The sequence below is a fragment of the Parasteatoda tepidariorum genome, chromosome 12 (assembly GCF_982258835.1).
Source record: "Parasteatoda tepidariorum strain Cologne lab strain chromosome 12, Ptep-v5.0, whole genome shotgun sequence".
NCBI lineage: Eukaryota > Metazoa > Arthropoda > Arachnida > Araneae > Theridiidae > Parasteatoda > Parasteatoda tepidariorum.
The window spans coordinates 4,965,820-4,982,423 of NC_141766.1; the positions used below are offsets into that span (position 1 = coordinate 4,965,820).

General features: G+C 29.5%; 1 protein-coding gene across 3 annotated transcripts in view; it reads right to left on the reverse strand.

Annotated features, from left to right (window-relative positions):
• LOC107453375 (uncharacterized) overlaps positions 1-16,604 on the reverse strand; it is a 48,286-nt gene that overhangs the window by 1,276 nt on the left and 30,406 nt on the right. For all 3 annotated transcript variants that reach the window (XM_043041135.3, XM_043041136.3, XM_043041137.3), the window contains 5 exons: positions 15,822-15,929; positions 13,430-13,541; positions 12,299-12,401; positions 12,129-12,185; positions 5,843-5,937 (listed from right to left, as the gene is read on the reverse strand). In XM_043041135.3, the coding sequence (XP_042897069.1) occupies positions 5,843-5,937; positions 12,129-12,185; positions 12,299-12,401; positions 13,430-13,541; positions 15,822-15,929 (475 nt within the window). The remainder of the gene's footprint in view (positions 1-5,842; positions 5,938-12,128; positions 12,186-12,298; positions 12,402-13,429; positions 13,542-15,821; positions 15,930-16,604) is intronic.

The following is a 16,604-nucleotide window of genomic DNA, read 5'->3' on the forward strand; positions in this document are numbered from 1 at the left end:
GTCCATATCATTTTCTTCATTGCTGAGCATTTCTTCGAAACAGTTATCAGCTCCATCACCAGTGCTTAATCCACACTTTTTAAAGCAATTTGATATTGTTTGGGTTGAAACAATGTCCCATGAGTTACGAATCAAATGCATTGATTCCAAAATCGTAAGGGATTTCGATAGTTTGTTTGCAGTTAAGAGTTCCGAAGAGCTGTCACAGTCTATGTCACTAATGATTTTTTGAACAACCATTTTTCTGTAATGAAACTTGAATGATCTTATGATTCCCTGATCAAGGGGTTGAATAATAGCTGTAGTGTTGGGTGGCAAAAACACTAATTTAATGTTTTTCAAACTCAAGTCCTCATCAGCAGGGTGCGCAGAACAATTGTCTAATAGTAAAACGACCTTTTCATTTTTCAGCTCCTTGTCCCATTCAAGAAGAAATTTTGTGAAGATGCTGGATGTCATCCATGCGTTATAGCTGTTGGCATAACTGGTGGGCAGGTGTTTTACTCCTTTAAAACATCGAGGTTTTAAACTCTTTCCTATCACTAAAGCATTTTTTTTCACAGTTCCTGTCATGTTGCATGTTAGCAGCACGGTTAGTCTTTCCTTCATTTTTTTACATCCACCTGTCGATTCATTTTTAAACAGCAGTGTGTGTTCAGGAAGTGCTCGGAAAAATAATCCTGTTTCATCTGTGTTGAAAATTTGCTCTGGTTTATAGTCTTTGATGAGTGTTGGCCACACGTCATTTACCCAATCGGCGGCAGAGCTAAAATCAGCATCTTGCTTTTCACCATGCAATTTACGATAGACAATGTTGTTGCGTTCTTTCCATCGGGTTAGCCACCCATCTGTAGCTTTAAAATCAGAATCACCAAATAAGTTAGCAAAGTCCTGTGCTTTGTGAAATAAAATTCCACGGGAAATTGGAATTCTTCGTTCGCGTGCATTTTTGAACCATTCTAACAGAGCCATTTCAATTTCCTCCGATTTTCCTTCACGCTTACGCTTTCTTGACAGATTTCCATTCTTTTTTATTTCCTCAGAAATATTTATCCTTTGTTTCAGAATGTTGAAAAGAGCAGTTTGGGAAATCACTAATTTAATTGCAGCTTCACGTTGACTACATTTAGGAAGCTTATCATAGTTTTGCAACACTTCGAATTTATCTTTAAGACTCAAATCCTTCCTTTTCGGCATGCTGATAAAATTTAGCACCAAACGAACTTAAAAATGATATGTGCTCTAACTATAATTTACTCAAATGGCCTCGCCTAAATAATATGGAACATGCGCACAGACAGTTTTTGGAAATCTATTCCTGTTCTCTGTTAAGATAGATAACAAAAGAAACTTCTTTCTCTCCCTTCTATGGTTCATTCAATAAAAAGTAAGATAAGAATTCAACCCCTTCGACCCCCTGTTGAATGAGATGGGTTTCTCCAAACTTCATTCAAGTCAAGGAATTGACACTGTTAAATTGATTTCTATGAACTCGCCGCTTACCACCCACATTTTTCCTTAACTCTTACACTATGAATATCGCAGGAAAGTGCTAACCACACCAGTTTCACAGGCTTGTGAGTAACTATTGCTTCTTCTAAAAAAGTCTTTAAACTTCGAAAAATTAAAATTTTATAAATAAGGACAAAAGAAGCTGAAATATCGCACTTTTGATTTATTATGTAGTCAAAATTTTGATTTTAAAAAGCGGCGGTGTTGATTTTATTAAAGGATGTTTTTAACATGTATTAATATTGTAACGATTCGGGTCTTGCTGATTTGATTTTATAAAGCGGCTGATTTTATTATCCGGTGATTTTATTAGCGGCGGGCACTGTAGAATATATTAATTTTCACTTAAATACAAACGCTTATATATAAAATTGAAGGTAATTTAATGTAGAATTTAATAATAAATACAGCATTACAATATCTGTATTACAAAAAAAGGTATCAACTAATAGTAAGATCTATGTTAGATTTGCATTTTTTTGAAGTGATACTTACACGATCAATACTTAGTAGGATAATCCTTATTTTTAAAGACAGCTTCACAACGTCTTTTCATCGAGTGTTTGGAGTTCATCTTTCGTAATCACATGGTGCCAAGAATCAATTATAGCTTCAATAAGTTGTCTTTTATTGATGGATGTTTTATTCGTACAAGAATTTTCAAACGTCGCCACAAATTTTCAATTGGATTGAGATCAGGGCTGTTTCCTGGCCATGGTAATATATCTATGCTTTTATTTTGAAACCATGCTTTGCATACTTTTGCTGTGTGGCATGGAGCTGAATCCTGCTGAAAAATAAATGGTGTGTTGTTGGGGAAGAAATCCCTGATGGAAGGTATCAATTTTGGTTTCAGGACAGTTTCGATGTATTTTTTTGGCATTTTCATCATATTTTTCTGCCCACACCATCTGCAGACATACATGCCCAAATAATGACATTTGTTGGGTTTTTTGTAGTTGCTTCAAAGCAATCAGGATGAAGTGCTTCACCTACTCTACGTCTCACGTATTTTCTACCATCACTACCAAAGAGCGATATTTTACTCTCATCACTCAAGATTACTTGCTTCCATTGATTTTCTGACAATTTAATGTGTTCTTTTGACCACTTAACTCGTTTTTCGTGTTGCTTTTGATTTAAATATGTTTTTTTTCCTTGGAATTCTAGCTTGTAGCCCAAATCCTGATAACCTTCTTCTTATTGTTCTTGAACTTACTGCATTAATTTCACATCTGATGAAATTTTTCTATCTTGAAGGCATAGCAGTTTAATTTTTCTATCGGCAGTAGCACTTGTGAATTTTTTTCGGCCTGATTTGGCTTTATTTTCCACTGATTTCGTTTTCTCATAATGTAAACAGAACTTTCGCACACCAGAACAAGTCACTGAACCACCAATTTGTCTTGCAATTTCAGCATAAGAGAGGCCGTTTTCTCTCAATATGAAAATTCGGCTTCTTTTTTGCAGATGTCCAATTAGTTCTTCTTGTTGATGACATTGTTTAAAATTAGTTTAATTAAAAAAAAAGGGCATTAAATATTCAAAAACAGCAATACTCTATTTAATTGTACAAGTATGCATCATTCTGCAAAATATTTCCACAACAACTCTTTTACCATCCAAATAACCTAATCTTTAGTTACAGACATTTGATTGGTCCTAAGAACAGTGTTTGTGATTGGCTAGTACGCTTTTATTACAAAACACGTCCTTATTCAAAACGATATGTGTTTGTTTGTTCGACTAAAATTAGCATAACTTTTTTCGTAACACAGATATTTTAATCCTGTTTTGTTATTAAATTCTACATTACATTACCTTCAATTTGATATATAAACGTTTGCATTTAAGGGAAAATTAATATCTTCCACAACCACACAAAGTTGAAAAACATGAAACTTTCACAAAATGTCCACACTTTTGGCTATCACTGTATATACATAGATATATAATAACAAAATCAGCTACAACTAAAATTATTAAAGCATAAGCTTAACAGTTATATAAATTCTTAGTAAACATTTTAACTGTTAATAAATATATATATATATATAGCATAAATACAACAAGGGCAAAAAAAAAAATTAAGAGTAACAATAAGTTTTATTTACTGTGCATAAGCTGCAAGTACAGAACAAAGGAAAAAGGGAAAAAGAAAAATAATAAAAATCAGGAAGAAAAAAATTTCTGAAAAAAGGAAAAAAAATTAATAAAAAGTCAGAAAATAAAAGATATAATCCTTTTCATCAGCTCACACGACCATATCCGCAAAAAAGAGTGCTTTCTAATATTGTATCAATATAGCCGAAGAAAATTGTATCAATACAATAGTGTGAGGAGCACTCAAAAAAATTTATAACAAATAAAATAGAACGCATTAAATAAAAATATCACGCAAAAACCGAAAATAAAATATAAGGAAAAAACAGAATAAAACATAAAAGGAAATCTATAAAGCAAGTAGTGAATTCAAATAAACTTAGATGAATGGGAAATTCTTCAAGAATGATTTAAAATATTTTCGTAACAAGATTGCCAAGTTAAAAATATGAAAACAAAAGCGCAAATTGAGGTAGAAGCGTAAATAGAGGAGTTTTGTTTTATAGTTTTTGGTAAATAAATTTACTAAAAAACTTCTTTGTTAATTTATGTAATTTTTAATATGTGCAAATCTATGGCTAAAATTATGTGCAAAACAGGAAATTCATGTTTCTTTTTCCTTTTCTCATCATCATCATAGTTGGCCAGACAGCCCAATGTGAGCCAATGCCTTCCTCTGAAGATTTCTCCATGACGACTCTTGATTCACCTTTGATCTCCAATTCTTTTTATTAATTGCGAGAAAATCAGACTCCACTGAGTCAGCCCATCTCAGTGCGGCCTTCCCCGCTTTCTTGTTCCCGCGGGTCTAAAAAGCAGTATCTTTTTTATTGTATTGTCATCACTCATTCGAATCACGTGGGCCATCCAATTCATTCTATTTATTTTTATGTATTTAATAATATCAGGTTGTTTATAAATCTTGTACAGTTCAAAGTTAAATCTCCTTCTCCAGTTATTGTTTTCATTTATATCACCGAGTATACTCCACAAAATCGTTCTCTCAAATAATGCGATACAATTTTCCTCCTGTTTTGTCATTGTCCAAGCCTCAGAAGCGTAAGTCAAGACTGGCCGGACAAGAGTTTTGTAGATTAAGAACTTTGTTCTCTAGAAAGAAACCTTGATTTAATAAATCTTCTCAGCCCATAGACAGCCCTATTTGCCAGATAGAGTCAGTTTTTTATTTCATGAGTAATTCTGTTGTCAATGGTAATAATTGATCCTAAGTAAGTAAAACTTCTTACTGTTTCAAATCTATAAGAATTCATTTCAAGATAGGGGTCTGGGATCGACTCTGTTTCTTGAGAAAAACATATATTTTGTTTTCTCTACATTTATGACTAAACCCATTTGCCTTGCAGCCACCTCAAGAGCAAGAAATGCCTCTTTCAGGGCAGGAAGGGAACGAGCAATTATATTGACATCATCAGCATCTTTTCCCCTTTCTATTTTATTTTATTTTTTCTCAAATAAAAGTTAATTTTCTAAAATTATTAATTGTTAACTTCTTTAAATAATCCAGTATAATATTACCTTGAGCACATCCATTTTCGGGCCCATCCTTGGTAACTAACAAACCAAACGCACTTCAGTACTGTAAAACAAAACCCTTCTATTTACGCTTTTATCTCAATTTGCGCTTTTGTCTTCATATTTTGTAATTGGGCAATTCTGGAACGAAAAGATTTTAAATCATTCTTGAAAAATTTCCCGTTCATGTAAGTTCATTTGAATTCGCTACTCACTTTATAGATTTCGTTTCATGTTTTTTCTTTATATTTTATTTTCTGTTTTTACATGATATTTTTACTTAATGTGTTCTATTTTATTTGTTATAAATTTTTTTGAGTGCTCCTCACATTATTGTATTGATATATTTAGCTTTGGCTATATTATACAATATTAGAAAGCACTCCTTTTTGCGTATATGATTGATTATGTGAGTTGATGAAAAGATTATATCCTTTATTTTCTGGATTTTTATTAATTTTTTTTCTTTTTTTCAGAATTTTTTTCCGGATTTTTTTCCTTTTTCCCTTTTTTCATTGTTTGGTAATTTTTCTATGTTTTCTCTACATTTTAAACTTATTATCTGATCAAATATCTATATTTATATATATTTGATCAGTACCCTCACCGTCAAGTTACTTTGGTTGAAATAAGTAATTAATTTCAGCCAAATTTTGAATAAGCTTTTGTCTGCAAAATAATTATTAAAGGATACATTCATCATACGGAGATAAATCCATATCTTGTATGTCCCCTTTATGTGAAAAAACTTCACCAAGGTATTTATGATGATCTGGATACCTTCGATATCTAAGAAAGGGAATGAACAAATAGTAATGATAAAATAAAGATTAGTTCAAGATTTACAGCATAGGAAATAGTTCTTTTCTCATTTAAAAATTATAAGTTTAGTCTAGAGATATCAATGTTTTTTTCATAACTATGATATTGATTTTCAAGGAAAATAGCAGAATAATTAAGTTTCATCTGAAACTAGCCATATTCTGTAGTTAATTATTCCTACTCCATAGCTATCAGTAATCCATATTGATCTGCTGCCTTTAGCAGCAATGCTATAAGTATTTTGTTCTATCTCAAAGACTCAACACTTTACGTCTGCTTACAGATTCAATTAAATAAAATATGATAAAAAAGAAAGTCAGTAATAGTTCTTTGATAACTCAATAAGAAGTACAAAAATAATTGAAAGGCAATACGATAACAACGAAAAAGTACTGTAGCAAGGTTAGCAACAAATATTAACAAGTAGGTGACAACCAATTATTGTAACCCAGGTTACCCAGTTTTGATTCTAAAAGCTAAAAACCAATATTCACCAAGACAATTTCGGATAAAAATATTAAATGGTATAAAATAATAGATGAAAATGTTTCAAATTAAATTCATACAGGGTATCTGCTATATTTTAGATTTTCAAATCCATGACTTTTCATGAATAATTCCAAGAATTTTTCATGACATACCGATGTTACTATTTTCTCCACAAAAACACAACAATATATTTAAAAAAACATTATAATAACATTATTTGAAATAATAGGTATAACCAAAACTGTTATACTCTGCATCTTCATGTTTATTGATTTTAAACTTAAAAAACAGAGTAAAGAAAGTGTAGCAATAAAAGAGCTGAAAAAAAATACAAAAGCAAATAACTAAATACTGTCAGATATATGTAGTTATTTAAAGCAGTTTTATTTCTTCTTTAAAGTAAGTGTAATATAAAAAGCCTAAACTAGAATTTTAAATTGATAAAATGAAAAAATAAATAAATAAACAATTCTGAAATCACAGAAGTTTAAAAGATAATTCCCTCTAGAACTAATGTTCTTTCTTTCATTTTTTGCAAGAACACCATAATTTTTAAAGGGATAAAAATTTTTTATATTTTAATAGAATATGACTATGAGTAGGGATTTTGCTAAACACTGTGAAATTCGGAGGTAAATTCCATTTTAAAAATTAGATTTTTCTGTGACCTAAACAGGTGACTTTCCATGATTTTTTTTTTAAGAAATAGTTGAAATCATGACTAGGACTGGGCTATAAATCGATATATCGCGACATATCGATTTAACGCCTATATCGGCAAACCGATACAGCGACTTTCATTCCAAGCGATGCATCAGAAATCTGATTTAAGCCGTCGAGTGAAGAAGACGATATAACGATATAGCGATACACGCAAGGACTTTCTCTTACGTTCCGATGCCAACTCGCGCTGTGGAAGACGATATTGTTTTGTTATGTTGAGACGGCCTTGACTGATGAGCGGTAGAATCAGAATCACTTTTGAGACCTTATATCGTTATATCACATGTTCGTTTTCGCAACTTCGCGATTTGAAATCGTTTCTTGTAGATTATTTTCAATGGGATTAACTTCGTGATCGCCGTCGTAACCTTGTTCTGAACGCAATCTATTATTGAAAAGAATTTATAAAGAAAAGTTTCTTCATTAATTAGGTAAGTTTTTTATTTATTTTCTGACAAAACTTTTTTTATATTTTTAAATGTGAAAATTATCGGAAATCTAATTTAAGGCACCCATAAGGAATTAAATTACAAAGTAAATAAATTTGTTAGGTTATTTTTTTACTTTCTTTTAATTTATTAAAAACCTTTCGGATAAAACTTCTAATAATTTAATGGGCTTCTATTACTGATTTTAAATTTATAAATCTTGAGTTGTTCTTATTTTCAGAAATAAAGTTAAAACAAAACTTATTTTTTGGACATAAGTCAATAAACTTTATTTGTTCAAAAGAATTTGAAAAGTTTGCGAATTTTATTCATTTCTTTTTTTTTTTTTTATCAATTACTACTTCGTTTTATTAGAGAGTAAAATCATTATTTTTTTTTAATTTTCGTTTTATATTATTAGTTAATTAGCTAAATATATTACCGAATATCACAATTCTTTTGTTTTTATTTTTAAGAATTTAATTAAGAAACTTTGCCTTACTTTGTTTTTCGTTCATAATTCGGTCATTATTTAATTTAATTATTTATATGAAATAATAATAAAAATAGTGTTTAAGAAGCATATTTTTTCTAAAATTTATTTAGCTCTCTGTTTCAAGCATACAAATAATTTTTTAACGAACTTATTTTTTAAATTTTGTTCCTATGCTATTAGGTAAATATATTGATAAATTTCACTTTTATTTATTTTTTTATTTTTAAACTAAGAAATCTTTTGTTATTTGCGTGATCATTTTTAGAAAATATAACAAAACTTGTGTTTACTTCTTCATTAAGAATTTGAACATTACGATTGAACTTAATAATTCTGTAATTATTTACGCATAATAGTACAAGCAAATATTGATTTGTTAAAAAAAGTTTCCTTTTTTTAAAAAAAAAAAAATATTTTTAACACTTTGTTTTAAGTGTATAATGAATTTCTTAACAAGCTTTTTTTTTAATTTTTTAAATTTTCTTTCAATAATTTCAGCTAGATATCTTTATAAAATTCCCTTTTTATTTTTAAACTGAGAAATCTTTCAGAGAACGAAAATTTTAAGAAATTATTACAAATCTTATGTTTACTTTTTAGTTTAAAATTCAAACATTTTTAATTTTAAACTTCGGCTTTTAGTCAATCTAACTTTTATTTTAATTAAAATATATTTTGAAATTTTAAAATCAGCTTTTGTTTAATAACAATATTTTTTTTCATTAAGGGTGTTTTAGGGGTTAACTTAAATTAACACTGCTTATACCTTATAAACGATAAAGAAGTGCAAATATTTCATTCTGTATCTACACACATTTTTTCAATAAATATTTTAAGTAAGATTTGTACATCTTAGTCAATTTATTTAATATCTTTCTTTAGCAAAACATATATATTTTCAAATTTATAAATTGATTTAAATCAATATGCGTATGAAGTCTTGATAGAAATCTGACTTTCTGTGCCTTAAAGTAAATGAAATTCAAAAATACTATATCGCGATACATCGCTATATCGCGATGCAAAACTGACGATATATCACGATATATAATTTCTAATATCGCCCAGTCCTAATCATGACATATCATGACAAATTTTGTTCAATACGAAAATACCTGACTTTCCATGATTTTTCATAAGTTTCCAGATGTGCAGATACCATGTTCATTAGTCTGTTGCTCAGTGACTGATTAACAGATTTTGATGTCCTGGGCACAAGCTTAGGTGGGAGTTTTTATGCAGTTTGAAAAAACAGAATTTTTTTTTTCTAAAACAATTTATTGAATTTGATTTAACGTAAGAATAAATAGTCAACTGTCATTTTTGGGAAACTTAAAAGTTTGTGTCTAATAGAGAGCATGTGCCCTGAATCAAAAATATTCTCTTGACTGTGTACAAATAAGGCTTCCCATTTAACTTCACATTAAATTTCATAGTTCCAAAATTCCACCATTCACCCACAATAATATGTAGACAGATATAAATTCATTCCTTCAATGTTAATTATTTTTTTAAACATAGAAATGAGTTTTTAAATAAAGTTATCCTAAAACCAAGTTCTTCGAAATATAACTTTTATAAGGTATATTCAAATTAACCTAAAAAAAGGGGGTTAAATTAAGACATTCAAAATACAAGCAAGGACCTATAGGAATTTGTTTATATAAATTTCAGGTGATCTGTAATAAAAATCCCACAAAATCCAGAGACAAGTTTTAAAAAAGGCGGGGAGGAAAAGATAGGAAAAACTTAAATACTGATATTTAACCCCTTAACTGCCGAGTAAAATTAACGTGATTCACTCCCCAGTGCCACCGTTTTTCGCACAAGTGCACTTTCTTACACGGTGTTTTGGTGGGGGGAAATGATGCACGCTTTGCAATTTAAAAACAGTTTACTTTTACAAGACAAGAAAAAGGAAAGAAAGAAAATACAAAATTTAAATTAAATAATAAAAATACAATATAAAAGATGTTAAAACTTAGCTGTTGTATGATAAATCCTGAAACATAGTTGGACACATAAACCAACATCACATTCATCGCACTGATAGCGGGATTTTTTTTGGATTTTTTTTCTTGAACAAACAGCACATTTTCGCGATGCATTTTTCTTTGAAGACGTTGATGGAAATAATAAAAAGCACCAAATACATACGGGAAACGAAAGCGAAAAAAGAATAAGCCCGACCTTACTCAAATAAATACAACCAAGCGATTAATAAATACAATATCACTTTTCCATAACATTCTTTTTACCATTCCCCCTCCTCCGAAATTAGTAATACATTCGCAAAGCAAACACTTTCAAGGCCATTTTACTGCATTCTGAAATAGGGGGTGTAGTTCTATTTATAGCAGCGCAATGCAAAGCATGGTACTTCGGGAAAGCGTATATATACGCCTGCGGCAGTTAACGCATCGTCTGGCCGAAACGTATATATACGCCCGCGGCAGTTAAGGGGTTAAAAAGAAGTTTGATTTTTTAAGAACTGATGAAGTTTTTACGCTGAATTAAATTAAACCAATTGTCAGATGCTAGGATCAATAGTTTAGAAATTATAAAGATTTTATGTACAGAAATATTGCTTACGTAAAAAAACTAGATAGAAATGACAAATAAGAAAGTAAATATAAGTTGAAAATAACCCACTATAAACATAAAAATCCTCATAACTTCGGAAATATTGGATCATCCATTCCCTATTACTATCCTATTCCGATTGATTCATTTCTGGTCTCATTTAATCCATCATAAAAAAATTTTCAGGATACAATACCTCACTTGTCTTGATAGTAATGTTAGGTGCATAAAAAGTAGAAAATTGTACATTTAACTCATAAAATGTTTATAATTACCAAACTATTAATTCTATCTTCTAGAATCTAGATGATGGCGATTTATTCAATTGGGATTAAAACATATCGGCAATAATGTCTCTATTTGTTATTTGGCTAAATACCAGTATTATATTTTATCCCACTTTTACCCTTCTCCAGTCAATACCGGCAACAAGAGTTTGCGGGATTTTCACGTGAGATTACCAGGGACTTCTATGAATAAATTCCAATAGACCCCAGCTTGTTATTTTGAATGTCTATACCAAACTCTAACATAACTATATTAATGGTTTTATTAAATTGCTTATTATAAAAAAGAGAGGAAAAAAAAAGACTTCATGATGAAATTGCACAACACAGTGAATGTAGAATAAGATCTATAAGCTAATCAATAAATTATACTCCTATTATTAACTTCAAAACTAACTAATTCTAGAATTAACTTTCTATGTGAGTTCTGTTAAACTGGTAAAGCAAATATTTTATTGCAGACTTCGGTTTAATTTTTTTAATAATTTGCTAATTTTATGTTTTTTATTGCACAAATACACGCATCTCTGATATCTAAAACCATTAAAGATGTAGTTCGTCATTTATAATTTTTCAATTAAATATTTTTTAAGCAAAACAAAAATTTGATTTTCACTTATTAAAAAAAATTTAAAGTAACAGTCATTACACAAAACAACTCTAATGTTTCATATGTATATTAAATTACTCATTATGTAGAATTCATTTCATGTGTAGAGGGTTATTATATGACCTAGCCTACTTACATTGTACAGAAGAAGAGGAAGAACTTTTAAAACATTTAAAAGAGTGCATCTTAGCAATATATTACACAGGAAAAGGCCACACTAAACAATTCTAAAATAAATTAATTGTTTGTGATATTTTTTAAAAGGCAAGAGCAGAAAAAATTTTTTCTGTCCCTTTCATGTTTTGTGATTTAAATATTTTTCTGTTAACCTACTAATAGTTTTTAAGATGAAAAAGTACCATCATTTTAAATGTAAGCTGTTTTTGGGATATAATTATATAGCCAAATTTACAACAATCAACACATGATGCAAAATATGTCATCATAATGAAATGGGACATGAAGTTGCTCTCTACTAGAGAAAATACTATACCCAATTCAGTACCTTAGTATTTTGAAAGCAATACAAAATGGAAACTTACTTTCGCACAATACCACCATCACAAGCTGTGTAAAGAAGTCCACCATTTGAAGTGTACCTGAAGAAAAAAAAAACCAGCATTATTTCAAATCATAATTATTTATTTGCATTATACTTCAATCTTTAACTTAAAAATTCCCATAACCAAAAAAAATTTAATTTAAAAGTTACCTCAACTTCCATATTGGCACATTACCATGTTCTCTTAAACGCTCTTGGATGCCAACATCTGGTATATAGCCAGATATAATATCACCACCTACCATCATTAAACCTATTACATAAATTAAGAATAACAATTAAAAAAGAAATCCATGTCAGAAAATTTAAAAAAGAAAAAAAAAACTAAAATTTCTATGTGTTGGATGTAGGTTGTTTTGCAATCATTTATAGACAAGAGTCAGACGACAGTAAAATTATAAAAGGAGTTGGAAAGTTAAAACCATATTTTATTTTTGCAAAAATATTTAATACAAGACAAAACTCATTCTCAACATTTTAGTAATAAAAACTTTAAAAATATATTGATTAATTTAAAATTGCAATGTTAAATGGTTTCACAAGGATAGATCCAAAAAAGGTAAAATTTATTTATTATCAGTACACACAAAAAAAAAGAAAAATATACAGAATTATGAGGCAGACTTTCTTATAATTTTTTTAACAATTATTAAACATTCAAGCATTATCTGAATGCAGGACCAACTTGTTTAACCCATCTTGATAGAAATCATGTAACTGCCTGTAGAGACAGGAGCTGTTTTCAGAACACTGTCTGAACCTTGTCCCAAAAAAGCTTTCTTTAAATTTTAGAAACAAGAAATAGTCACTGGGTGCCAAATCTAGGCTGAATAGGAAGTGGCTCTAGATTATCCAGTTGGAGCTTTGCAAAAATGATAGAATTTTGCAAGCACTATGGGATCTAGCATTGACAAGAAAGAGGAATGGTTCTAATACATTTGCAAACTGGCACTAGAAATTCACACAACTGCTGTCAGGAAACTAGAGCCATTTGTCTCAAATCTGGTTTCCATAATAATTGTACTACAAATGCTAATATTTGTAACTTTTTCCTCCGACTCAATCCAGTACTTTTATAAAATATTATCGAATATTAAAAAAAAAGTAAAAATTCTTTCTTAACATTTTACAAACAAAAGTTCTGAAATGTGATTAATTATAAACCTTAATGCTGCGTCTAAAGGCAGCATCACCAAATTATCTTAGATATAAAACAGCTCTATAAAGCATTGATTTTATTCATAAGAAAAAGAAACAAAAATAAGCAAAATGAAAACTTACTGAAAAAGCCATCTTCTGAACCTGTTCCATATGTTTCTGGTGTTGGAGCTATAGAATTAGCACTATGACCAACTTCAAAGCAATGCAAGTAGCGACCATCTAATGTAGTAACCTGTAATTAGGATATCATGACAAAAATTTTTATACTCTAATTCAAAAAAGAAGTAAAGATAACCAAATTTTTTAGTGAATATTTTTTCCAACCTCCAAACAATAATGAAAAATAAAGAATTTATTTATTTTTACAACAGTAATGAAATCAAAGACCAGATGATGTCGAAACATTGATACAGCGTAGCTAATAAGCGAGATCTTAGTAATGCCAAGCTTTCTTTGCATAACACAATTATTATTGATGGATAATTAATTTTTAAATAGGCAGAATATACCAGGTTAAAATTAAAAATACTGAATTGAAAGAAAAAAAACTTGAAAGGAAAGATTTTTGAATTTCAAAGATACTAGGAAAAAAATACATAATTGCTATATACTTAATATACGAAGCTCATCCAGAAAGTAAGTTTCCCTATTATTCAAAAAAAAAAGAACTCAAACTTTCAGGAACATATTTATTGGCAGCTAGTATAGCAATGTTTCAGCTATTTTTCAACATAGCCACCACCACAATTGATACACTTGTCACATAGTGGGATCAACTTTTGTATCCCTCTGTTGTAGAACTCTGCTGTCCGTAAATGGAACCAGTGTGTGACAGACGTCTTCAGCTCTTCGTCATTGCCAAAACGCTCACCGGAGGACAGAAATTTCTTGAGGTGCAAGAAAACATGAAAATCGCTGGGAACAAGATCAGGGCTGTAGGGTGGATGAACAAACAATCCCGAGCCAAATTTCGTCAAAACAGCTGATGTGCGTCGAGCCGTATGTGAACGAGCATTGTCATGGAGGAGCACAACGCCTGCAGTAAGCATTCCACGCCTCTTTAAATGGCACATCGCAATTTCTGCAGTGTTTCACAGTAACAGTCAGCGTTTACTGTTTTAACACGTGGTTCCATTCACAGACGGCAGAGATCTAAGACAGAGGGATACAAAAGTTTATTCCACGATACGATAAGTGTATCAACTCTGGTGGCGGCTATGTTAAAAAATAGCTGAAACATTGCCATACTTGTTGCCAATAAATATGTTCCTGAAAGTATGAGTTCTTTTTTTTTAAAAAAAATAGGGAAACTTACTTTCTGGATGCGCCTCGTAACTACAATAGTTTCATCTTCATCTTAGTGATCAATCATCAATTACTATGACTCTTTGATAAGTAATGCTGCTTTACATAAAAATATATTTTCTAGCAATGGGTAAGTGAGCATCATTAATTTAGACTAGAGATATGCCCTGCAGTGGAACTAAATGTGGGCAAGAGATGACATCTGAATCAAAATAAAGCTTCAGAGAAGCACCAAATTCATGCCACATAATTAGGAATTAATTTCAGAATAAAATAATGCCTTCATTTAAACATATTTAGGTGTTCTTTCCCATTCCATATAGCACACTATTCTGAAGAATTTTCACACTGTTGTAGAACTTGTTTTTTTCAAAGAAAATTTCATGCTAAATATAATTTTCTATTGCTTCATTTAATAATGATCAAAATAATTTTGATTTGTAAGGAATAGAAAAAATTATCTCATTTTAAATAATAAAATGATGCCAAATTTGAGCACAACTCCTTCTGAAAAATGAAATTTCAAAAAAAGTTTTAACACAAATTTTTTATATCGCAAGAAAAACTTGAGTTATTTTTTTTCAAATTTCATCATTTAAAATTATCTAGTATAAAATGATGTAAAAATGTGTGCACCTCACTATTAAAAGTTTTTGATCATTTTTTTAATTAAATAATTATAAATGATAATTATTTTTTACACATACCTACTTTAAAAAAAAGTTTTATTATTGTGTGCTAAAATATTTTCATTAGCTTAAATAGTTCCAAGGATATAAAGTACACAAAATGTGAAATGAAAATCAAGATGCCTAAATTTTGGCCATTCTCTTAATTAAACAATTAGGCTCATATTCTTTAGATTGCGACTTAGAGTTATGTTTTGAGGATTAAAAATCCAAATCAAGTAATATGCTCATTTCAAGTTTTTGTGCTCGATTTTATAACTTAAAGTATCGTCTGCACAAACTGAGTAGTATATTTAAGGTTAGCTCATTGAACTTATAAAATTGCGTTGTAGAACAAGAGAATCTGAATATGAGATAAGAAATAATTAAGGCTTTCCAATTTTTGGTGCAATGAAGGATACAGAATATTTAAAGAAAATAATTTTATTTTAGGGTATTTTGAATGGGTCAGCTGGAATTAAATAATCACATATGCAAAAAAAAAAAAGACTCGCAGAAAGAAAAAAAAAATTTAATACCTTACACACTCCATCACATGACAAAGAAAGTATAGCACTCTGTTGACTGCGAACAAATGGCCAACTACTGTGGACGAATGTAATATCTCGAATAACATTTGTATGTAGCTGAAAATAAAATAAAAAATATTTATTTTTCCCAGAGGAAAAAATGACCCCAGAAAAAATACATTTCTTCCACACAAGTGGAAGAAGCTAATATTAAAAAAGAAATATGAAATACAAATTTTTTTAAACGATGTATAAATGCATCCGAGTTTAATTGATAACATCAATTTCTAAGCTATTTAATAAAACATATTTAAGAAGACAAAGATAAAGGAGAAATAATTTTAACATAATTCTTAAGAAATTAAAACAACTGTTAATTTTTCCAGTTTCTAGTTAAGGAGTAATATAAATTCTAATTTCATAATTATTTAAAGAACTATAGAAATATAACAACATTTTATAAATAAAATTAAATTAACAAGTTATCGACAAATCATAATGACTACTAAATATCACATATTGAATTCAATTACAAATAGTATACAAATTTCATAATTTAATATTGTCAAGTATGAATACTCAAATCAACTCTTAAATAATATGATATTACAGGGTGGTCACTCAAATCAGATTTCAAATTTCCCTGATTTTTCCAGGTTTTCCAGGCAAAAATCTTAAAATTTCCAGGTCTGTTTTTTTTTCTTATAAAGTGTAGAATATGTACAAGAAAAGTGTCTATATTATAAAATATTTTATTCAAAATGTCATTTTTTAACATATCATCATGAAAAA